This window comes from Pelobates fuscus, chromosome 4 (genome assembly GCF_036172605.1).
Source record: "Pelobates fuscus isolate aPelFus1 chromosome 4, aPelFus1.pri, whole genome shotgun sequence".
Classification (NCBI taxonomy): Eukaryota; Metazoa; Chordata; class Amphibia; order Anura; family Pelobatidae; genus Pelobates; species Pelobates fuscus.
The window spans coordinates 91740875-91767249 of record NC_086320.1 but is presented as its reverse complement, the minus strand read 5'-3'; the positions used below and the strand labels follow the sequence as shown (position 1 = coordinate 91767249).

Below are 26375 nucleotides of genomic sequence, written 5' to 3'. Positions count from 1 at the left end.
ACTGCAGGACAGGTAAGTACAGCTCTGCCAGCCCCCCTCTCCCCCGGTCTGTATTATGGCAATGCAAATTGCCATAATACAGACTCTGACTCGACTATAAGCAGAGTTGGGTTTTTTCAGCACAAAAAATGTGCTGAAAAACTCGGCTTATACGGTAACTAAAATAATAGATCAGGGTGGTGCAGTAGACATTGCTTACCTGGATTTCAGTAAGGCTGTTGACACGGTTGCACATAGAAGGCTTATCAATAAACTGTTTGGATTCCAATATTGTTGAATGGATAAGGCAGTGGCTGAGTGACAGGCAACAGAGGGTTGTAGTCAACAGAGTATATTCAAAGCAAGGTATAGTTACCAGCAGGGTACCTCAGAGATCTGTACATTCTGTTTAATATTTTTATTAGTGATATTGCAGAAGGTCTTGATGGTAAGGTATGTCTTTTTGCTGATGATACTAAGATATGTAACAGGGTTGATGTTCCCGGAGTCATAAGCCAAATAGCAAATGATTTAGGTAAATTAGAAAAATGGTCAGAGTTGTGGCAACGGACATTTAATGTGGATAAGTGCAAGATAATGCATCCTGGGCGTAAAAACCCAAGGGCAGAGTATAGAATAGTTGATACCCTACTAACCTCAACATCTGAGGAAAGGAATTTAGGAGTAATTATTTCAGATGACTTCATAGGCGTGCGCAGCCTATTGCATTAGGGTGTGGACCCTAAAGCACAAACACACGCTGCGTATATACACACACATACATACACACACACACAGCTATGTGTGTGTGAGGGTGGTTTGAGGGTGTGTGTGTGTGTGTGTGTGTGTGTGGGTGTAAGGGCGCTGTGTGTGATGGTGCTGTTAGTGTGCTGTGTGTGTCTGTTAGGGTCCTGTTAGTGTGCTGTGTGTGTGTTTGTGAGGGTCTTGTTTGGGTGCTGTATATGTCTGTGGGTGCTTGTGGAGGGTGGAGGTGGGGGTACATTACTTAATATCCCCCCTCCCTTCTTACCTTATGTAGGGAGGGGGGATTCTTGTTCCTGCTGCCTTCCCTGGTGGCCCAGTGGAGGTAGGGGCAGATCAGTTAATATCCCCCCTCCCTTGTTACCTTATGTAGGGAGGGGGGATCCTTTCTGCCTCCCCTGGTGGTCCAGTGGTGAGTGAACTCTAGCCTGCGGGGCTAGAGTTCACTCTCGCGAGATCTACAATGCTCAGATCTCGCAAGAGGAACCCGGCGGAGCTTCTGGTTGAACTCCCCGGGTCCTCTCCTGCCTCCCTCACTGCCTGAGCCAACAGGGGGGATCCTGAGATCTCCCCTGCTGGTCTCACTCCATAGGCATGCCGCGGGGATTAGGGTGTGCCCAGGCAAACCCCGTGCGCACACCTATGGATGACTTAAAAGGTAGGCATACAATGTAATAGAGGAGCAGGAAATGCTATCAGAATGTTTGGTTGTATATGGAGAGGTATTAGCAGTAGAAAGAGGGAAGTGCTAATGCCATTGTACAAAACACTGGTGAGACCTCACTTGGAGTATTGTACGCAGTACTGGAGACTGTATCTTCAGAAGGATATTAATAATACCTTAGAGAGAGTTCAGAGAAGGGCTACTAAACTGGTTCATGGATTGCAGGATAAAACTTACCAGGAAAGGTTAAAGGAACTGAACGAGATAGGGGGGGATATGATAGAAACATTTAAATACATAAAGAGAATCAACACAGTAAAGGAAGAGACTATTTTTAAAAAGAAAAACTACCACAACAAAAGGACAGTTTTAAATTAGAGGGGGAAAGGTTTAAAAATGATTTCAGGAAGCATTACTTTACTGAGAGGGTAGTGGACGCATGACCTTCAAACTGAAGTGGTAGAGGTTAACACAGTAAAGGAGTTTAAACATGCGTGGGATAGGCATTAGGTTATCCTAGACTTAAGATAAGGCCAGGGACTATTTAAAATTATTTCGAAAATTGGGCAGGCTAGATGGGCCAAATGGTTATTATCTGCAGTCTCATTCTAGGTATCTATGCAGGGCTGGCTCAGAGAATTTTGGATACTTACACTGAGGAGTGCCAAAGCTCTCCTGGCACCATAACCAATAGAGCTACAGTGCATCTAGAATGTTTGGATTGTTACTTTAACCCTGTCAACACCAGGTGCACCCCACCACCAAACCCAAATAGATTACTTACCTTTTTTTCCCAGTTGTAAGTCAGTTCTCAACATTCCGATACACTTTAGGGAGACGGTCAGTGACAACAATCTCCCCTTCCTACCCAGATGGAATTGTCGCCGATAAAAGTTATCACAGCAATCCCCAATAGAAAGCTTTCACTTCTGCAGGAAGCCCTTCTGGCTTTCAGCAATGAAATTAAGTCATAAAAGTGCAGATTTCTCTTAAAATTGTCACATTTATGAATAAAGACAAGGGGGATCTAGTTAAAGGAACACTATATTATCACATCATTAGGAATACAAACGTCTCTTAAGAATCGAATGCTTTCCTATGAGCTGCAACATCATGTGACCGAGCTTTAGTCTGTCATTACAGCGGAAGAGCCTCTAGTGGCTGTCAGCATAACATCCACTAGAGGCATGTTTAACCCTACAAGGTACATTACTGCAAAATATGTCATAGCCTCCCCTCACGTTATCACTTAATCCCTCATAGCAGGGCTCAAAATTTCCACTTGCCACATGCCATTGGCAAGCGAAACATTAACCCTGGAGAGAATAAATTCACCCTTGGAGGGTGTACTATAGCAGAGGCTAGTAGCATAAGATAATGAATTTTAAGCCTTGCCTCATTGCCGCCCCTCATATTACTGTGAAATCCCTCATAGCCATGCCTTATATATTATTGTCAGCATGCGAAATAACACTAATTAACTATCTGGCAAAAAAAAAAAATTGGAAATAATTTTACAAGTAAATGAGAATCTCGTGGCTGCTGAACTACTTATGCACATACGTTAATGAACACAATTGTGTATGCTATATATTCCATACTAACCAGGAAGGAGAATAATTATTGGAAAGCCACTTCCTGGACAGTGACGTAGCCAAGGGAGCAGGGACAGAGCCTTGGGATTTGTTCCTTAGGCAACTTTTCTTAAATGTGTTTATTGATTATTTTTTTTTAACGTGGGATCAGTGTAATAATGGGCAGCAAATCCAGTCTGAAGCCTCCCTTCAGAGTAGGAGTCTCAAAAAGGAAGATAATCAGCTGCAGAAGAACTATAAATCCCCTTATACAAGATTTATTTTCCTGCTGCTAGACTTTAGAGTTTCCTCTTTGTAAACAGCCTTTCATGAGAACACACCTGGGGAGAAGAGTGACAAAATCCATGATATCAATAATAGTAATAATATTATCTCTCCCCTGTGGAATGGAGGTGCCAGAATCCTTCTATAAAGGTGACTCCTATTTATTTTACACAACTAACAATCTGTTACATTGTATTTGAGGACAGTAATAGAGGTCCATGTACTGATTACTTATGACCTTCACTCCCTGGGCTGTCACATTAATACTAATAACAATAATAGAATGTGACAGCTTGTGTGCCCTCTGCTTTCCCTGCCTCCAGTCACCCTGCTCCCTCCCACATAATGTAAGCTCACCTGCCAAGGCTGCAGCTTGTGCCACTACTAGCTGTGCTCATACAAAGGAGTACTCCCAGCATGCCCTGCTCTCCAAATCAATTTCCTGTATCTTGCCCTGTGTGCTTATAACAAGGAAGTGTTCATCAATGGCCATGTCACGAGGAGCCCATGCACAGGGTGACAGGAGCAGCTGCTTCTACTAATCCAATAAAAGATACACCTCCCTATTTATTTGGCAATGCATGCTGGGAGTTGTAGTTTCCACCCCCCTCTGTTCAGGCTGTGTGAGTCCTGAAAGGTCCATAAATCATCCATGTCCATGAAAAATGAACTAACCCTTTCTCCCTGAATCTAATACTCCTTTCAGTCTCACATTTGGCATGTAAAGGGATCATATATTAACCTCTGAGGTCCCATGGGGTGATTTCTGTAAGACTGAGAAGGCTAATACACATTATAGCGGGGAAATAGAAATGCTAAAATGAATAGTGAAAAGAGCAGATTGGTAATTATATGGGCTTAGGGCTTGTTTTTTTTATTGACTGTAAGGGACATTATAGGGGCCTGTTTGTTTACAAGAGAAATGTTTTGTGTGTTTTGCATAGGAAATAAGCAGGAACAATTTATTGACCTTTTTGAGCCTGCAGTCAGCCACACTCAGCCCTCCCTCCCCTTCTCAGGCTGAGTGCGCCTTCTGATGACGCAGGTAGCACAGTGCATTGCACAACCAATAGCTTACAGAGAAAAAGATGACAGAGTAGAGCCTGCCGGGAGTTGTAGTTCTGCAAACTGGCTGCGTGCAGACTGTGTGTGGAGCTAGCCAGGTGAGGAGTGGAAGAGATTTCATGTAATTTTTGGTAGATATACATAGGGAGTGCTCCATGTCTCTACTGGCTGAAGTATTAAAACACTGGCCACTAACACATTGAATTATTTTGATACTCAGTCCTGTTTATGGCATGGGAAAATGTCTCTAGTGAATTGCATGCTAATCTGCTGAATGATATATGTACGTATATAATTAGCCTCGTGGCTGTTTAACCCCTTAAGAACCAAACTTCTGGAATAAAAGGGAACCATGACGTCACACATGTCATGTGTCCTTAAGAGGTTAAAAGTTTTCTTGATTAAGTTTGTTATTCCAAACTTAAAATAATAATAAAAAAAAAAATTCACGTGTGTAATGTAATATTGGGTACATCTAGAAGGGTAATGAAAATGTTTCTTGTTTCAGTGGCCAGCAATTTAATTCAAGGTGGGGTAGCTCCTAAATATGACATGATCTTCAGTATAATTTAGTACGTTATAGTAAAGCCACAGGGCTTGCAAGGCTGCATCATGAGAGTGGTAGTTCTGCAGCAACTTGGGATCAAATCATTGGCTCTCTCCTGTTTAGAATACAGAGAGATGCTAGTTAAAGGAGTACTCTATGCATACTGTAGTTGTTATGGTGCCAGGAGTACCCTGACCTTTTTTCGTGGTAATGAGGAAAACCTCTATGGCCTGTGATATGCACCTGGCTTCTGCAGAGCTGCAGGAGCTGGTGTTTTATAATTTTTCTGGACCTGTCAGAAAGCTGAACTTCTTCATGTGAAATCAGCTTTTTTTTAAACTACAGAGTGTGAGCTGGGTTGCGTCACCTCCAGTGGAACTGAATCAGTAGTTTAATATGCTGCCCATGCCCGCGAGCACTCCTTCTGAATAGTTCAGGAAAATTATAATTCAGGGTTGCAAGCACAATGACCACCGCAAGTGACGTACCGAGAGATTTATGAACCATGTTTCAAGAGCCTGTGCTGGAGCTGGTCTGAACTTTCCTTGTTGCTATAGTAAAGTCCTCAATGTAAATTTGGTCCTACTGGGGGATTTTTCCTGGAGATCTGAGGGCACTCCTACCTGTGGGTACTGTTCCTGGGGATCTAATTGGTACTCATATTGCGAGTACTGTGCCTGGGCACTTAGAGAGCAATCCCACCAGGTGCACTGGGTGTACTGTGCCTTTGAATCTGGTGGGCATTGTGCTTGCACACATGCACAGCACGTGAAACTGCAGAGCCACGGCTGATTCCACGTTGCCGGAATTGGTACGGTTCAGCTTTCTCACCGGGTCTAAAAATGTGACAGAACACCAGGTGCTGATCAAACAAACTCTGCATATACATAGATGTAGGTAAGTCAGTGCTGCCAGAGGTGTAACTTCACCCCCGGCAGTGTCATTAGCCAGCACAGGAGAGTTTTGGATTGTCTAATGTTAAATCTGTACAGTTAGGGTAAGTGATGTTACCTTTTGTTGGGGAGGATGTGACTTTGTCAGTAGGGGTTAGTCTAACCAAAAAAAAACAGAGTTTTATTAAAACATTTTGTTTGCTCTTGGTTTGAATAACCCTTTAATATCTAGAAATACAAAGGGAAATGTGTCTATTTTATTAGCCATGCCATTCTTGTTAACAGTCCCTGGTATGGTAATTCAGGATCACTTCATACATGAACCTACCTTCTAGCTTAGCTCTGCTTATTTGAAAGCGTCATTGTTGTCAAGGCACAGAGCTTGCACACTCATCCCATCCCAATTACCCATGTATTCTCATTGTTTTGACCTTGGTTTCATTGTTGTTTTAACAAACTTTACACCTCTTCAGAGTAATGTTGAATGTCAGATGGAACCAAGTGGCTGAAATCTACCTCTACCTTGATGACCTAAATGAAGATAATAAAATAATGTGTCTTTGCTCCAGGGTATTTTTCAAGTAAGTAGTTACTGTTTGCATTTTATTCACTCAGCTGACCATTTTACTAAAAGAATTGGAGAAGTCAATGCAGTGTATATTATAATCATACATTTTATTAAAGGAGCACTCTAAGCGAGATAACACACACTGTAGTGGTTATGGTGACAGAAGCGCCCCAATATAAGTAGTCAAGCTGTTTTAGAACCCTTACCTAAAATCTGCCAGGTGTCACTCCCTGTCTCCTCTGCTGGCCAGCAGCTCTCCGCTCTGAGCTAAGCTCAGCAACACAGGTCAACATACAGTGAGCTGACATTGCACTTCTGGGCTTTGATCAGGAGACCTAATGGAAACTCCTCAGCAGGAGCTTCCAGCTCTCCTGTAGGCTTCAGAGCGGACCCCAGGTAAGAAGTCATACTGTTGTAAGATGGTTTGACTACTTACAATGGGGGCACTCCTGGCACCATGACCACTTCATTTCTGTTGCCTGTCATTTTGCCTCTCCTTCAGTGCTCAGCTAATGCAGAATCATTTGCAAAAGTTCAAGTTGCAAAAGGGCAGCAGTGATAGGCTGAGAGAGTAAGCTAATGCTCTCAGCTTAACACTGGCAGCCAGTCATGTGTGAACTTTAAATACATTTTTGAAACTGAACCTGCAGTGGGCAGCAAGTGATTAGCTGAGTTAGTCAGCCTATCACTGCTGCCTCTTCACTGTTTGAGCTAGTGCTGTCGCATTTACCTAGCACTGGAGGAAAGGTGACGGATTTCTGGGGACACTACTTATCTGTTAAACCATTCAAAGACAGTTTAACACTGGATGATAAGACAGCGCCAGGGGACTGCGGGCACAATAACCTCTTGTTTGACCTTCTGTTACATATAAGTCTTTGAAGAAGCCATTTCAAAGTAGTGGTAACTTGTATGGCATTCTCACACTCTATTCAGGCATGTGAACCTAGATGCCTCCAGTGATGTACTTGAGCAGGGAGTTATGTCTGTTGCAATGTTTTTGAAAACTACTACAGTGATCAGTAACTCGATGCAGACAGACAGGCAGGTGAACTTCTTGTATTGGATCCTTTGCAAGGTTAGGGGTGTTTTGTTATGGTGCATACTTTATACATAGTGTATATCTAATCTTTTTAAAGTGTTACTTTCTAAAGACAAATCATCTATGTATTATGTTTCCAGAAATACTTGCAAATGTTTAGATTTAAAGAAAAGAAAAAAAATCGTTGAAAACTTTGGTCACTCCCTCATCTGTCAGTCAGTTCTTGTTACAGAGGTGGAATTCATTATTCCCCTGGCAAACACATGCAGGAACAGTTATTCTGATGCCAATGCTCTGACAACAACGCCAGTTTGTCTGGGTCATGAGGTTCATCGCCCTCTTCTTGCTAGTGATTCCTATTGTGTGACCAGATTGTGGGTGTTAGGCAAGAGCTGGAGGTGCTTGTTACACGAATGGCAGTGGGAGGAGGGTGTTACCTGGCTCACAGATCATGATGCCAGTTAAAAAAAGATAAATAGTTGCTTTATAGCACATTTGCAATTAATTACTGAATTTATCTCTGTGATCACAAATAATAATATAATCATTCCACAAACTGTGAAGTCCTGCCTTTCCATAGGCGTGACCTTTACAAGTGTTTCTTCTTTATCAACAAATGGCAGAACTGTCAGTGAGTACTTTTAGGATAAATAGCTCAGTGGGCTAATGCATCAGCAGAATCTGTCCTGGCCCTTGGGTCGCAGGTTCAAATCCCGGCAGGGTTGACTCAGCCCTTCATCCTTCCGAGGTAGATAAAATGAGTACCATTAAATTGGGTGCTAGTAACAACCCCTGGATGTTGGGCTAAGGTAACATCCCCAGGACGTACTTGGAAACCAGAGTAATCTGAATATACCTTTCCTGGTTAAATACTTTATTATTATATAGCTTAGCTTGTACATTTTATTCTAGTGTTCAAGTTTTGTATATATATTTTTTTTATATCTTTGTTTTATAAGGACTGTTACAAATGTCACCACAAATGTATGTGAAAGGGTTATAGATTTTATTTATTTCCCCCCCTGCCAATTGGCCAATAACACCAAGGTTATATGATCCAGCACTGGTCTTTATGAGCAGGGACCTACTGTCTTACTTGTCCTTCCATCTGACTGATTATTTTATTTTCCTGTAGTGATCGGAGTTTATACTACTTGGGATTAAAGGGAATTGACTATGACAGGAGAGAATATGAAAATGGTAAAGTGTTTTGCTATGTCTTCTATCTCTTTCTCTGTTGTTATCGGGAGTCTTTCTTGTTCACGTTCCCCCAGTGTAGCTGCGAATTGCATTTTAATGCCCTTAGTTTAGCCATCCACTGTCACGTGGATGTTGGGGATCAAGATAGCATTGATATAATAAACCTGAAGATGTGGAGAGAAATGTCATGTTCACTAGTGTCTTTTAACTTATGCCACGTATGATTCAGAAGCACATGACTTAGCAGTGTTAATTTAAATCATTTACAGGAGATCTAAAACGAGAGAAAAAAACCCACCATATCTTCTCTGTAGGCATTTGTGTCTTTTGCAATGCATCAGTATATTACGGAACTCTTATGCTGCATCTATTGATCATTTCATGTGACATATTTTATTTAAAAAATTGTAAGCTAGGTAGAAAGCTGTATATTTGTTTATTTTTCCAAATATGCCACAATGGGTGGAGGGTCCTTCTTGACACCATAATGGCAATCAGATTTCTCCTTGGATCAACAACTAATTGAAAAGCACCCAAACCATTTTTTTTAATATATCTAAAGAATCTCATAAAAAGGTTGAGTAGCAAAATTCTGAGCTATTAAAATATAAACATTCTATACGTTAACAATATCTCTGTGCCATTTTCAAATCACATGTCTAAATATATATACATTATCTTTCATTTATGCAGTAGATCTACTTCCATGTGAATAGTTTTGATTGCAGTACAGTGAAATTTTAGCGTGTACTATTCTATGTCTTTAGATTTTCTTGGTGACCAAGCGTGTTTTATTATTTTAAAAAGGTGGCGAGGATGAAGAAGGTGACCAGGATTCCTCCGGTGTCCCGGCAGAATCCAGTGTCTCTGATATGGTTTTTGAGGAAAGTGATGTAGACTCTGAAGCAGAACTCATGGTTAAGATGGGTCTTCCTTTAAAGTTTGGTGGTTCGTCCTTTGAGAAACATTCTGTGGTAATATCCTTTTCTTATATAATTCTAACATCTTTTGTAGTGAGTGAATGCATTTAATTTACAAACTGCTGTGAGAGCAGGTGGGAGGGCGGGGGGGGGGGGGGGGAGGGGGAGAAGGAGTTGGTTTAGACCTCCTCACACACTTGGAAATTCCTCCAGTGTGTCCCACCCAGCATGAACAATAAAAGTTCAATCACCCTATCTCTATCAAAAAAGACAATTGAAAAATATTGAAATAATATACTTTGATTTACTTTACTCAGAGGTGTGTTTTTTTTTTTTTGTTAGTTTTAAACATCTACTTATCCAAGGGAATAAAGTGGTAGCCCAATCAACTCTTCCTGACACAAAATAACTTCAATTAAAAAGATTGATGCCATTGCCAAGAGTTCTGGACGTTGACTGGGCTATTTGCTGAACTCTGAATTTTCACAAATTTAATATGAAAGGAAATTGGGGGCAAAAATAGCTAATGTGGAAACATTCTCTAACTCTGCTATAGTCCAGCATGACTATTTTTGACTATCACATCACTGTTTACACTATTTTCATGGTTCTGCACAGCATGATATAGGGTAGGAAATGTTATATAGATCCCTGGCTCTTCTGTTTTCTCTTATGCAGGTATGGCAGCACTACATGTGATACATGTAGTCACATATTTGTGAACATCTTTCAGAATTATTTTAATCTACTGAACCTGAGACTTTTCAAATGGAATTTTGTGTTCTAATGGAAATTGTGCATAGACATAAATATTTGATACAGTTAGAAGAACATTGATATAAAATGGTTGCGCTTACATATACAACTCTAATATGTTTCCATTATTTTTCTAATAGATGCTTGGTGGAAGCTTTATCTCAGTTCAAAACCACTTGGCGTTCTGTAATTTAATAATTTATTTCAATGATTTCCATTCACAGCCCTCAAGAACTACTGTGAATGAACAGAGAATCCGAAAGAAGAAGGAAAAGACTAGATGTCAGAAAGAATTCAACGAGTGCATTGAAGAAACTGCAGCAGAAAGAATCCTTGATATCAAGCATGCCAGTGAAGATTTATCCACAAGTACCATGCAGCCAACAAAGGAAGAAACAGACCCTTTGGACTGTGATCATTCAAATGATGCAGAACTGTCTACCATGACTGCATTATCCACTGAGCAAAACTCAACAGAAAAATGGGAAGAGTATTGGAGTCAATATGGACAAAGTTTATTATGGCAGGATTGGATGCAAAAGAATCCAGAAATGCCAACTTCAGGTGAGAATGGTAGCTGTGAGCCGTGGACCTCACCAGAAACCAAAGAAGAATGGAACAAACATTACAATGAGTCGTATTGGCACTACTTTGAACAGTTTCAGTATTGGGCAAAGCAAGGGTGGACCTTTGATGGACCCGATGAGTCTGCAGATCAAGACTTAACTCCACTGAGTTCAGATAATACAGGCCTATCTGTTTGTCCTGAGATGCTCCCAGGGACATCTATTGATGATGCTTCTGATTCATTGTTTGGTGATCATTGCACAGATTTACTAAATGGGATCAATCTCATTCATCTTAATTTGGAGGAAATGGAGCAAGAAGGTTTTCGACTAAGTGAAATTTATGAGTGCCCTCCGTTTCAAAACCCAAAGAGCAATGAAGCACAGTGTCCTTGTGATCCTGACCAGAAGGAGCCGGGAGATGTAGAAGCTGGGAAAAAGGATATATCATCTCGACACTCCGAGACCAGCCAGCCAGGTCTGTGAAATTAGCACTGATTGATTTTACTAATGGCCAATTATTTTGGAATATAAAGCAGGAAGTGGCCTTGAAGCTGATTTTCATTAAATTTGTTTAGAAATGGCCTTGCAGTGATTCATTGTTGGACTTTTGTTTTCTTGATATAGGGAAAATAATTCCCTTATGTGTTACAAATCTTTATTATTTATTTGAGAATCAGCCTCTTCTGAATAGTTCACTTTTCAATTAGCACAGCTTCTGAGTTCACGTTTAAAGAGAAAAGAAAAGCTTCACAAAATGAATCATTATTTTTATGCAGTGTAAAGGTTACCTTAAAACGCAATATTTAAAATGCAATACTAATAATATTTTAATACAAATGGTTACTCCAAATCTCATAACTACTGCAGCCAACTGTAATGGTTTTGCTGTAAAAAGAACTCTGGTCTTGTTTCCTGCAAATCGGTCAAAACGATGTGCCCTCTTATCTAGGGCTCCCAGGGTCTTCTATGGTCGGTGACTTGCTGCTCCCACGGGCCATTCTTTGCCTTAGAGCATCAGCTGATCACTCTAAGCCAATGAATGCAGCTCTGTACATAGAAATATGTACAGAATTGACATTAGCCAGTACAGAACTCTTGTACCGGACTGGCTTAGGACACTGTTGGAAGTGGTGTTACACCTCTGGTAGCAAAGACGTTCAACTCTGTATGTGCAATGTTTCTTAGCAAAATGCTGCACATACAGACTCCAGGCAGTATGACGCCTTCAAATTGTTGAAGTGGTTTTGGTGCTATGGATTAACTCTCTTAAATAAATAAATTATACTCTATTAGGTCATTACAGTCTTTACTGTGTGGATCCTACACCAACTTGCAATGACCTGCTTATTTACCGATCACTAAATAAGTTGGACACAATATGGTATTTAATGCAGGTAGATTATGGTATTTAAAGGACATTGTGACAATACAGATAATCATGAGTTTGTTGTAAGTGGAACATGATCAGTAGCACAAAAAACCTGTTGTAAATAGGCTTTAGATGTTCTTACTCAGTGGGGGAAATAGCTACACTCTATGCATCTCTTTTCTTTCAGCATCAGGGCACTCTTCACACTCAGTCCTACAAAGTGGCCACTCAATCATTCTTCAGGACCAAAGTGAAGATGAGGATGAGCCTCCTGAATGCAAACAAGCAAAGGTTAAGAGGAGGTAACATTACCAGCCCAATTTTTCAATGTGCTAAATGTTTCTTTAGTTCTTTTTTTTTTTTTCTTATTCAACATGTTAATTCTGAATTTGTTTATTTAAAATAAAAAAAAAATGCATCTAAAAATAAACGCTATGTAATGTATGTACTGCAAAAAGTGTGAATTCTACTTGTCTATGCTAAATCTGGTTCTAAAAAATTCGTTCTGCTAACATGACACTTCTTCTGGGTGTGAATCTATTTTGTATAGAGGCGTTTTTGACAAGTTAAATGTCCTTTTTACTGCACAGTGGATATACTGCACATTCATATATTGAGGCTTAGAAAGGGTTTAAAGAAATACAGCATAATTAAAATTAGGCACACTTTTTCTTGTAAAATATTCCACTATGAGTCCTCTGGAAACAATGCATCAACTTTAACTAGATTTGCAAACAGGATTCAAAGGGTATTGTTTTGAATGCAGGAGCTTTTAATTTATTTTGGACAGTAGAGAGATTAGTGGTATTAGATTGGACTGAGGCCAACTTCAGGTTAGAGCCATGGTCCCAAAGCAGTCATTAAGGCACACCTACCAGCACATAATTTAGGGATTACCCAGTTGTGTCAAAGGTGGTTTTTAGAAAAGGGGAAAAAATAGCAAAACACAACTGGGTAATCCCTAAATCCTGGATTGGTAGAAGTGCCTTTAGGACTGCTTTAGGAATCAGTGGGTTAGTCTACATCTCCAATCCGCTCCATTCTGGAACTCTTTCCCACAATTCCTTAGATTATATAAAATAATCATAAAGCTTTTGGTAGGATCATGTCATCAAACACTTAAGATTCTCACTGTATTTAGGCAGAGATTGTATCATGGAAGCAATTGTGTCCAAGATCTAGCTTTAAGGACCACTTTACAACCACTGAAGTACTTTCACGTGTGAGGAGAGAAATCAGCACTTTTACAAATCAATTATGAGACACCACAACCAATGAGAAGAACTGCAGATTTTGTAATCTATTTTTTTTTTTTTTCATTTACGATACGTCCACAGTGAAACTATACAGCAAAATAAAAAAATAGTTGTTTTTATTAGTTTATTTCTAGTAAATATTTTTTTATATATATATATATTTCGATTTTTGTTTTCTTAATTTATTTGAGTGGAGTGTTCCTTTAAGCTAGTCCATCTCCTTGTGATCTTTTATCAGTTACAAATTCAAGAAATGCTATTAAGGAGGTTTCTTAATAGCATTGTTATATGTATTCCTTATTTCAGCTTCACTGTATTGCAAGCCATAAATAGGGGCTCCTTGACATCCTAGTATAGGTATGCAGAGTCATATCTTTAGGTGAGGCAGTGAGGAATACCTTATTATGTAGGTTAATCTAGCATGGTGAGTGGTTCCTCTGTAAGCTCCTTGTTCCCAGGGTTCTCCTCTATGTATGTGTATGCTTCCTCTTCAATACCACTGACGTTTAAGCTATCGTCCATCTGAGTACACAAACTTTAAAATGTGACAATCCGTAACAAATATATGTAAATATTGATATACTCCCCTATGGGTTGTTTTATGCATAGAGTAATGTGTTCTATTTTTATGCGGTATTTGATGTCACAAATAAAATAACTGAATCTGTTTTCTAGTCATGAACTGGATGCGGATGAGAACCCATGTGACGTGCTCGCGGAAGCATCTTCTATCCTGGGACTAAAACATGGCTCCGGACAGAAGTAAGACTCCAGTATGGAATGAGTGAAGACCATCTACAAGCTTTGAAAGCTTTACTTCCCAGTTTTGGACACATTAATAATGCACCACACCGGTCCTCTTGCTCCCCCTCATAATTGACTTACTATAAATGTGTGATGCTTGTGTTTGCATTCAAATAATTTTTGACTGTTCCTAAACCATAGAATTTCTTTGTGAGTTTATGAAATTCGGATTTTTGTCTGCCTTACCATAGATTAACATTCCATGCAGTATATGTTCCATTCACATTATAAATGGAGCATTCCTATTGAACTTTAAACGGCAAGGCTGGCCACTGCCAACAGCACAGAATTTTACACCCAAAAAATATTTCCATGTTTTTGTAATTTGCCCTTGCAAACAGAGACTTTATGCTCTCTGACCTTTTAGTCCTGTTTAATTCTGATCCATCCAAATGCATATTGAATGGACCTTGAAGAGTGCCTGTCATGACAAATACACGTTAACTTTTAATGATATAAAATATTGCTAGCAAAATCTTTATCTCTTTAAAATCAGAGATTTAAAAACAGTATTTCCCAATCCAGTAAGTCATATCAGTCTATGCCGATCAGAAGAGAGCTAACAGACATGCAGATATGCCCCCACCTGTCATGCTGCGGCTTGTGGGTGCTCACTTAAACTATAAACCAATGCTACCCAGTCACAAAAAAGGTCCCATGCCATGGGTTTGAGACCTACTCCAAACTATCTGTCAGGGTACCTGAGGTCTCTACCTCTGGGAGAGGTAGAGACTTAGACGTCTATCCATCCGGACGGTCTGTTTCCCATGTTCCTCGCGGTCCACCCGGTCACATAAACGCCGGCCGCGAGGGAGTCAATTCCTTTTGTAGCATGACGTCCGGAAGTCGACGTCATGATGCCAATTCGGAACGACCTGTCACTCAATTGTTTGGAGACTAATCAGGACTCGTCGGAGGCGTGTCTACCCCTCTGAGCCAGGGTACCCTGTCGTGGTTCTAGCCTGCCTAGTCACACAGTGCTCTGGTATTTTCTGTTATCCCTTTGGTTCCGACCCGGCTTGTTTGACTTACTCTGTTTACCTCTGTTATCCTTGACCCGGCTTGTTCCTCGCTTACCTGTCCTCTCGTTCCCCCGACCTCGGCTTGTCTCTGACCATTCTCTATATTCTCTGTACGTTAGTCCGGCCATTCTAAGGTCCGGTATACGTATCCTGTCCTGTTTGTACTCTGCGTGTTGGATCCCTGTCCCAATCCTGACACTATCTGCCCGCTGGCAGCGTAGGATTTTCAGCTGTGCACATAGGCGTGCGCAGGCTATTGCATTAGGGTGTGCACCCTAAAGCACAAACACACGGCGCATGTGTATATATGTAATATATATTTATATATATATATATATATACATATATATACATACATACATACACACATATACACACACACATACACTGCTGTGTGAGGGTGGTGTGAGGGTGCTGGTAGTGTGCTATGTGGGTGAGGGTGTTTGTGTGTGTGTTTGTTAGGGTCCTGTTACTGTGCTGTGTGAGGGTGCTGTTTGTGTGATGTGTGCGTGTGATGGTGCCGTTTGTGTGATGTGTGTGGGTGTCGTGTATTTGTGAGGGTGCTGTTTGTGTGTGTTTGTGAGGGTGCTGTTAGTGTGCTGTGTGTGAGGGTGTTGTGTGTTTGTGAGGGTGCGGTTAGTGTACTGTGTGTGTGAGCGTGCGGGCTGTATGTTTGGAGGGATTGTGGAGGTGGAGGCAGATTAGTAAATATCCCCCCTCCCTACCTTATATAGGGAGGGGGGATCCTTGCTGCCATGTGCCATCCCTGGTGGTCCAGTGGAGAGTGAACTCTAGCCTGCGGGGCTAGAGTTAACTCTCGCGAGATCTGAGTGTTGCCGTGGCAATGCTCAGATCTCGTGAGAGGAACCTGGCGGAGCTGCTGTCTAGAGCTCCCCGGGTCCTCTACTGCCTCCCTCCATATTGCTGTGGGCTGGTGAGGTAGATCTTTGATCTCCCCGCCAGCCCATGGAGGCTTAGAGCAGAGCGGGCACTCAGATAGCGCCGACTCTGCGTGAGCCGACAGGGGAGATCCGGAGATCTCCGGTGAAGTCCTGGGGAATAAAGTGTGGGAACTCTTTTCCCACCTCCCAAAAAAAATAATATACACGTGTGTGTGTGTGTGTGTGTATGTGTGTGTGTGTGTGTGTGTATATATATATATATATATATATATATATATATATGCGTGGACACACATATATACGCGTGCACACACATTCAGACACACACACTCTCAGACACACACCTACATTTACAGACACACATACATACATTCACAGACACACTCACTCACAGACACACACACATACATACATTCAAAGACACACTCACTCACAGACACACATTCACAGACACTCACTCACAGACATATACACACAGACACACACACACATACATACATTCACAGACACAATCACTCACAGACACACACACACACATACATACATTCACAGACACAATCACTCACAGACACACACACACACATACATACATTCACAGACACAATCACTCACAGACACACACACACACATAAATACATTCACAGACACAATCACTCACAGACACACACACACACACACATTCACAGACACACTCACTCACAGACACACACACACATACATACATTCACAGACACAATCACTCACAGACACACACACACATACATACATTCACAGACACAATCACTCACAGACACACACACACATACATACATTCACAGACACAATCACTCCCAGACACATACATACAAATTATTATTTTTTTATTAAAAAATGTCCACCCAGCCTCCCTACCTGGAGTGCTGGCGTGGACTTGTCCCTGGGGTCCAGTGGGTCGGTCAAGCGCCGGTCTCCACTCAGCTGCGGCGAGGGAGCTGTGTGCTCTCTGCTTCCTCTCGCCGCGTGGGCTGTCTGCTGTAGCTGGGAGCCGGAATATGACGTCATATTCCGGCTCCCAGCATCAGCAAACAGCGCGCGGCGAGAGGAAGCAGAGAGCACACAGCTCCCTCGCCGCGGCTGAGTGGAGACCGGCGCTTGACAGGGGGGTGGGGGTCCTTCACCACCTGCTCCCCCCCCCAATGACAGGGGGAACATAGGGTGAGGAAGGGGGAGCTGAGTGCCTGCAGGAACAGCGTTCCTGCTCAAATAAAACTGCAGGAACGCTGTTCCTGCAGGACTCAATACATAGGCGTGCCACGGGGATTAGGGTGTGCCCAGGCACACCCGGCACACCCCGTGCGCACGCCTATGGCTGTGCAGCAGAATTTTGGGGAAGGCTAACATTTTTACCAAATTCAAGCTGTGCCACCACCCAAGGCCAGCAAGCTGGATCTATTAAATAAAAAAAAATAATAATAAAAAAAAAAAAACAACAACAACTTGGTATCATACCCTAAGACATCCAATTGACCTTATGGGTGCTGACATTATTATGTACATCTGTCCGCATTGGTTAAATGTGTATTGTCAATATTGTACTGTTAACATTTGTTGAAGGAATACCTTACATGCACTCATTTTACTTGACAGGTATGGAACGATTTCTCACTTCAGTCATCGCACTCTCCACTATTTGGACAGAGGCGTCAAACACAGATCCCAGTTCCTAGACATGCACAGACCGGTGAAAGTCAAGAACAAGCACATCTTTTTTCATGAAGAGTCCGAATCAAAGCCACCAAAAAGTAAAACTTTAAATAAGGTAATATGTGAGCGGCTTTTAAAATAGGATTTATTTTTTCTTTTCTCGTTTTTCTCTCTCCGTGGCTTCATCCAAAGAACTCCTATGTCCGCTAACCGTTGCCAATTCACATGTGTTAATTGTGTAGCATGCAATGGTATCCAATGACCATCCCATCAAATCCTACTAATCTTGTATATAAGTTTGGTGTGTGTAAATACATTTTGGTAAGTGATGGCTAATTCATTAATTTGAGGTTGCGTGGTGAGGAGTTTCTGTAAAGCGGAATTGTCACCCATAGAAAAGGGGGGGAAAAAAGTTTACATGGAGCAGTAGAGCCCACGTGTCGCCTGATCTTTTATACGTTTCCTAAAACAAATATACAGAGAGCTCTTTGCTGGTAATGTATATAAAAACTAGATACCGGCAATGTTTGGGTAAACATGATATTATTGAGGCTCTGTAATTTTCAGTAGTGTTTGGTCTCAATATTCATTTTACTCTCCAATTTCTATGATGTGCAGTTTGCCTTTCTTTGGGATTCTATGACTGGTGGATTGTGGGTAAATTTAGCTCAGAGAAAAATATTTTTTTAAAGGACAGCTGTCGTCTCAAAACTATTATTTAATATAATAATCCCTTCATCAAGTTTTAAAGGAAATAGATTTGTTTGAATGAAGCATATGGTAAAAAAAAAAAGAGAGAGAGAGAGCGAGAGAGAAAATCTCATCTAAATCTTTAGTGTATGACCGGATCATTCAGCGATATACATACACCTTGAGTCAGGCAGTGTTTGAAAACCGACAGTGATCTTCCTTGTTTCTGTGAAGGGAGTGAAGCAGGACATATCATAAAGACTGTTAGGTTTCAAACACCATCTGAACCAAGCTGCATGTATATGACTAAAATATCCAGTCATATACAAGGGTTGACCTTCTAGCATTTTTAAATATACTTCATTTAAAAAAAATCCATTTCCTTTCAAATCTTGACAAAAGGATTATTATATAAAAAAAAAATTATGTTGAGGAGACGGCTGTTCATTTAGTATTCCCTATAGCCACACATTGTGTAGATCAGTCACTATGAGAAAAAGTTATACTTACTATTAATTATATACTAGTAAAAAAAATATGTATTCTTAATACCATAGTCTCCCTCTGCACCCCCATATCCCCACACAGTGATGCACAACACCCCCTCTTCACAGGCAGTAAAAGTGTTACAAAAAAAACTTTTCTCACTCACCTTATTCCAGCGCTGAGGTCCCTCAGCGCTGGCTCTTTATATCCTAACATCTTAATTACAGAATACAGGATGTTTGACTCTGCATGTGTTGCCAACAAATTTAAATATTAATTAATATGTTAGGTGTATCTGCATAGCCCTTATGCTTCCAAGTTACACTATTTTATGGATTTTGTTTTTAGGTTAAAGGATTCCTGGAAGGGTTGAATGAGCATGTGCAGGGCACATCAGATGAGACTGTTTCTGTTCAGAACGTTTCCGCTTCATCCAGTACCTCGGATTCGGAGGGACAGAATGACTCTGATATAAAAGAACCTTCTCTTTCACATGAGACCAACATTCAGAATTCTGTTGGAAATTGCAAAAATCTCCCCAACAACATCTGGTCTACACTGGATGCAGACAGTGATGCACAACAATCTACTGATGCTGAACAAAGCACCTCAAGACAGCTGGTCACATTGGATATTCCTGACTATTTACAGGCTGAAGCAGACATTGTGAAAACACGTTAGTAGAGTGTATGTTGTTTGACTGGTCCCCTTATACAGTAAGGGCAAAAAGGTAATCGTCCCGCTATTATAGAACTACAACTTTAAAGATGCCTTGCCAGTCTTTTTCACGTGCTTTTGACACTTTTGCGATATGACAAATATTTTAACAGTTGTATTTTTTGTTTGTTTTTTTTATCCTGCATTGCATTTAGCGTTTTCTCTTAGGATTATTTTCTGCTCAATTTGTCTTGTAATCAAGCTGTTGACTTTTAGAGTATGTAATCTCCTTACACTACCTTCAAAACCACATCTGTTTTGTTGGTAGTTTTTGTATGCTATCACTCATCTTCTAATCATGTTTCACAATACACTCATCAATAGCAGCAATGTGCAACTTTGATATTGCATTAAAACCGCTTTGAGCTAGTGCTGCAATTTAGTAGATTCAAAATATTGAAGATATTGAGGAATGTACTTTCATCTTTCCTTTTAGCATCTCTGATCTACCACACATATGAGTAACGTAATTCTTGGACTATTATTATTATTGGTATTTATATAGCGCCAGCATATTACTTTACAATATTATCCAAGGGGGAGATTTAACAATAAATTGGACCATTACAAAAACTTAGCAATAGAATTATAATAAACGAATAACCTGTCAAGCAAGAGAAATTTAAAGAAATTCATAGACATGGTCTTTAAAATCTCTCTGGGGAAACTATATAATTGGACAGGCGGCTCTGTGATTTGGCATATTTTAACATGTGTTTCAATGTGTGGTCAGTGCCAATCGCAAACTGAAATGCCATTTAGCGTTATAAATTATGTTTGCAGGGAGAACATTTGCTAAACAGTACTTCCTTATTCCAGTACACATACAGCAATGAGTTATGGAATCTCCATAGCGTAGACTGGGCAGCTCAGTGGCAATGTTTTTTCCTTAAACTGTCAATTCTTATGAAGTAATGGTTTCTTTTTCCCAAAAACCATAAAAGGAATTCAGATTCAGGTGGCTAAAGCAGCTTCTGTACGTTTATCCAAAAAAAAAAAAAATATATATATACTTACCCACTCTGCACATCTGCATTGCGGGCGACGTTGCTGCCTCCATCAAGCTTCAGATGTGAAGGAGTACATGCACTCTCTGGTATTTGTTCAACATTGCCGTACAAGCGTATATGCCATATGTACATTGTACATGTAATTACATACTGTCTCCAGTGTGCCAAACACTGTGTGCAATATAAAATATATATATATATATATATATATATATATATAGTTATCATGACGAATGACTAGATTTTTGTTAGCTATTCACTTGTGCAAAAAAAAATTTCACATGTAACAGTTCCTCATTAATCATTGATATACATATATTATTTTTTTTAAACAAAGTTTAAAGTTATCTCACATCAGGAAATATGAGTTTGGAAAAATACTTTGGTAAAGGCAAAGCATCATGGAAGATGTAGTTCTACAACAGCTGGGGGTCTGCCATTGTGGCCAGCATTAATTATAAAACATAATGTATCATGAGGATTCAACATCATTATTTCACTTTTTATTAGGTAGGACCAAAGCCCTAGCTATCTGACTGTTCTTGTGCACAAGAGGTCCACATTATTCATTTAGCAAAGAGCCTTGCATATTTTGAATCTACAAAGGAGCATAACTCTTATCGGTGTGTTCTCTTTTCCGATCTTTTATTTTTCAGCTGAAGGAAAAAGCAAAAAGAAGAAGAAAAAGGGCAAGAAAAGAAGACCACCAGTGCCTCCTGAAATTGCGGCCATACCTCGTCTTGCAAAGTACTGGGCCCAGCGATACAGGCTCTTCTCTCGTTTCGATGAAGGGGTTAAACTTGATGAGGGTAAATACAATGATGGAATCTGTGTACTTCAACATTTATTTATATATATATATATATATATATATGTATATGTATGTATATATTCATCTATATGCATTTCATCATGATTGCTTGTCTTCTTCAAGAGATCTTGTGACCTATATATGACAAGTTACAAGCACCTAATTGCATATGTACTTCGTACAAAATAGTATTATAACATCAATTCAAAACTGGTAGATAACTCACAAACTGCTGTTTTGGGTTGGTTGGTTGTTTTTTGTTGGGTGTTTCCTATTCCAAGAGTGGTAGAGGAATCTGCTCTACATTATATTTGCAAATATTACCCTGTCTTTTGCAATTCATGCCTGAGGAACAGTGAGCCACACTAAAGCAGATCTGTCACTTAAGTATTTACTAAATTTTTGGTAAAAAAATATACACATACATGACATGCATTGCTGGGTTTTTTTGTTTGTATTTTATTCGTCTGACCCATTTTCTCATCCATCCCTGAGGCAAAGTTGTCCCACCTTAAATGTGTCTTTAACCCCTTAAGGACCAAACTTCTGGAATAAAAGGGAATTGTGATGTGTCAGACATGTCATGTGTCCTTAAGGGGTTAAGTGACAATGAATTTAAAAGTAAAATAATCCAATAACCGTTTTTTTTTAAAAAAGAATGTCTGTTTGTTTGTTTTTTTTTGTAACAGTAGCAGGTCATACATCTACTTTTTAATAAAAGTTCAGTTTTATTTGAAATGTAAAGAATGATGATAAGCCATTGAATTAACCGCCCAGACCTTGTGTTTTCCCATTGAAGGAAGCTTTATCTAGTGCATAGAAGGATGTGTGGTGTTCTGTGCTATTCTTCAACCAAAGTCAAATTCCCAAAGTCGCAGGGAGAAAATGTTTGACTTCAGATTTATTAGTTGACTTTGGAGTCTTATGGATCAGCACATTTTCCAATTCTATAATGCAAATCGTTTTTACTTTTTAAAAAGGTTTAGTGCTTTTTGTTTTAGAATGCTTTTTTTTTTTTTTTAAATTCAGCATTCCTAAAAAAAAATGAAAATCTTTACTTCTAAAGTTAAAAAATTAATAACATAACAAAGAAGTAATTGATCTTACTGGCATATTCCTGAAAGATGTATGATCCCCCTTCAGCTGTAATAATTTGCATGCAAGAAGGGAGTTCCAGTACTCTGTGTTCAGTCCTCCATCACCTTAAGGGTTAAATAAACAGAAGAATTGATTCCACTAAATGGCTTTAATGTAGTTTATAATACAACCGAAACCCCTGAACATCTTTATTTTGTATTGCCCACAGCTGTGAATAACACAGCATCGAGTGCAACACTCTTCCACAAAGTTCAAATCATTCTGCTATTGCTACAAAAATGTTTAGTTTATTAACTCCGATGTCTTATTCCTTTCTTTGCAGAAGGTTGGTTTTCAGTAACCCCAGAGAAGATAGCAGAACACATCGCTGACCGCGTTACACAGACCTTGAACTGTGACGTAGTTGTAGATGCCTTCTGTGGTGTTGGAGGAAATGCAATTCAGTTTGCCATGGCAGGAATGAAAGGTGAGTTTTATTTTGGTTTTCAGGACAGTATCTAAGTAAAGTACAATAAATGATTGCATGGTTTGTGTGTGCTGGTCCGAAAGAATGGATAATGTAGCAAAAGAAGATATCACTCCTGGGACTTTTTAAAGAAGTATAATAAAACGTAACTTTTATTTAGCATAAAAAAATAAAAAGTCACAGTTTCAGTTTTTTTACACACAACTTTCATCAGGACAAAAGGTTTTGTCTAAAAACAGAAACAGTGACTTTTTATTTTTTATACTAAATAAAAGTTACGTTTTATTATACTTCTTTAAAAAGTCCCAGGAGTGCTACATTCTATTGGGTTGCAAGGATAGGACTTGCCAAGAATAGGGTACATTAACGTTGTGGCAGGGTTATGCAATGCATAATCATATACTCCAACTACACCCCCATTATTTTTGCCGAGGGTAGATTTTTTTTTTTTAATGGTAGAATTCTATACATACATATACTCAAGTTATAATGTTCCTTCATTTCCAGAGATAATTAGTTTATTGATAAATTACCATCAGATGAGCCTACATGGCACATTTTGATATGTCTGGAGATTGGAGTATCAATTTGTCGGGAACTCCGGACTGAAATAGGCGAGAAGATTTCCCTGCATATATCTTTTTTCTTTTAATTGCAGCTGCATATGAGCAGATAGACTACCCCCGCCGTATGAAAGTTCAGAAAGGAGCGTGTCTTAAAAGTTTCTGTATGGTCACTATTAGAAAAATATTTGGAATGTTTTTGCATATACCTGCAGGCCTTACACTTTCCACACTAATATGTGCCTAATATCTGATGGCAGGTCTAAGCCAGCAGGGAGATGACCAGTATATCTCTAAAATAGTCTTGACTGCATCCCAGCTAGAGTCAAATGTACAAATACATCTAATTGGTCTTTAGGTGGGCTGAGTGTTGGGTATCCATAAGGTGGTCATCTCTAGTGCTCAAAATGCTAATTTAAAGGAAATATTAAGCATCTATTAGGATACCCTTTCTCTTTGAAAGACATTGATGAGCAATTCCTTTTTGACCTGAATTAGTGACCAACCTGTATACTTGTTTTGAGAGAATATGGATGGTAACTCTGCCAATTTAATAGATAATTAGTAAATGTTGGTTTACGATATAATGTTGTTCCGATCTGGCCATTAGTATTGATGGAGATAGGGATATCCAGAAAATTAACCGTATCCCCCCTTATCTGAACTGTAAGTCTCAGGTTAATCTCATTGGAGTTAAGAGCATGAACAATCTCGATAACAAGTTCTTTTACCTGTCCATACAACCAGGATGTCAATATATATCTCCCATAGAACAACATGCTGAGCGTATTCATGCCGGTGGACCCCAGAGAGGACCTATTTTGCCCACCAACCATGGTGGAGTTTGACATATGAGGGGGCACTAGCCGTTCCTGTAGCATTCCCTCTCACCTGGTGGTAGTAGGTACCATAAAAGAGAAAGTAGTTATAGGTGAGAAGGAAAGTATTATTTTAAGTACCAGGTTCACCGTGTATGTTTCCGTTCATTCAAAAAGGTGGAGACATGTGAGATCCCTGTCTCGTGGATTATTGCTGCAGTAGTTTTATCAATTTGAAGTGCTTCTAAAAATACATATGCAAGAGGATAAATATCTCCTCGAAATCTAACCTATTTATGCAAGCACTGTTGTGCTTCATATTGCAATATTCTGTGAAACTGCTATGTTTACAGCAGAAAGGGTTAATCCTAGCTGGACCAGGCACCCAGACCACTTCATTAAGCTGAAGTGGTCTGGGTGCCTATCGTGGTCCTTTAAAGGCACACTTCAAGCTGGCGTTTATTTTGTTCCATGCATTATAAACATACTTTATTAAAATGTACACAAAAACTATTTATTTTGTATTTTTGTAAATAATACATCCTTTAAAGTTGCTGGAAAACCCTGTGCTTTTCATCTTTCACCAGTCCAGCAAATTACTCTTTCTGATCTTGATCCATTAAGCAGAGGTTTCTGGGAGTTGCAGTTTAAGCTATTTTTTTATTTTTATTTTTATCTGCTCTACGAAGCTGATCACTGAAATACAGCTTTCGGAACCCTACGTCAAGGAAGCTGTACTTTAGGAACAAATTAGGAAACCTTACAATGGGAGAGGAGCCTCTCACTCATATTGGCTCATTCTTTAGAAAAATATATATGCATATTTATTTATGTTTTTAAATTGACCGAAATATCTAAATGTCATCTAACATACATATTGCACCTAAAGTGTTGAATGCACGGAGTACAAAGGGTGAAATCAAATGTTTCTACTGAATCTTGTATCTGTAGAAACCCACGCATTTTCTTAGTGGTTCAAGAATGATTCTTTCATGTTAAAGCAACGTATTTTTTTTCCATTCGTATGTTTTTTTTTGTTTTTTTTTGTGTGTGTTTTAACCCAGGCTCTTCAAGAATAAAGGTGCTACTGTAATCAAACAATATAACACACACAATATATTTTATTTTTTCAGAAACACCTGGCTTTAATAAAAATAGGGCTTTTGTTACAGTAAATGATATAAATTGCATAAACCTGACCCTGTTTAGAGAGTCCCTTATTTATGGCTGACCCTGTTCTATACCAACCTAATGAGATGAAGTCATTTACATAGAACTTTAATTTTCCTGTGGCTCTCGACAGTGCACTGTAAGGGGGCTGCCATAACCAGTTGATACCATATTAAAATGAGGACACTCTATTTCAAACTGGCCCACAAAGCTTGTAGACTGATCTGACTTACTTAAAATAACAACAAGGATTGAGAAGTGGTATCATTGTCTCGGACCACAGACCGTGGTGTGTTTATATTAATTTAAATTATAATTTTTTTATTTATTTTTTGTGCTCGTGGCTTCCTGTTCTATTTCTTTTTTTTCTTACTGTGTTTGTGTTTAGTTTTTGCTTGTTTTTTTTTTTTTGGTTTTTTTTTTTTAACTCTTACTTATGCAAACTAGACAAGCTCATCTGGCTAAAACTGCAAGCTCCCAGTCAGATGACAGGTTTTTGGGGTACCTTGGCAAAGCCAGAGTACATTTTGCAAGCCAGTTTAGTGAATGGGGAGGCAAACACTGCAATTTTTTTGCAAGTACAAATTCATAAGCCAGATGCGGCCAGGGGAGGAGTGGACATCGCCACTAGAGACAACTTAGGAATTAAAATATTTGAGAACAGTTTAATCCCAGAAGTTAATGAA

General features: G+C 39.6%; 2 protein-coding genes across 5 annotated transcripts in view; one reads left to right on the top strand and one right to left on the bottom strand.

The window, feature by feature from the left end:
• TMEM68 (transmembrane protein 68) overlaps positions 1-3783 on the bottom strand; it is a 29498-nt gene extending 25715 nt beyond the window's left edge. Inside the window, exon 1 of one of the 3 annotated variants that reach the window (XM_063451388.1) lies at positions 3622-3783. The gene's annotated coding sequence lies outside the window, so the exon portion shown is untranslated. Of the gene's footprint in view, positions 1-199; positions 222-2189; positions 2313-3621 lie in introns of those variants that run through there. The other 2 variants (XM_063451389.1, XM_063451390.1) reach the window with 2 other exon arrangements.
• A 618-nt stretch (positions 3784-4401) lies between these two features.
• Positions 4402-26375, top strand: part of TGS1 (trimethylguanosine synthase 1) — a 53738-nt gene continuing 31764 nt past the window's right edge. The window contains exons 1-11 of one of the 2 annotated variants that reach the window (XM_063451384.1): positions 4402-4427; positions 6243-6350; positions 8515-8579; positions 9387-9553; positions 10480-11299; positions 12381-12495; positions 14125-14211; positions 17804-17975; positions 19385-19712; positions 21420-21572; positions 22995-23138. In XM_063451384.1, coding sequence (XP_063307454.1) covers positions 6247-6350; positions 8515-8579; positions 9387-9553; positions 10480-11299; positions 12381-12495; positions 14125-14211; positions 17804-17975; positions 19385-19712; positions 21420-21572; positions 22995-23138 — 2155 coding nt within the window. In that variant the 5' untranslated portion in view covers positions 4402-4427; positions 6243-6246. The remainder of the gene's footprint in view (positions 4428-6242; positions 6351-8514; positions 8580-9386; positions 9554-10479; positions 11300-12380; positions 12496-14124; positions 14212-17803; positions 17976-19384; positions 19713-21419; positions 21573-22994; positions 23139-26375) is intronic. The other variant, XM_063451385.1, reaches the window with a different exon arrangement.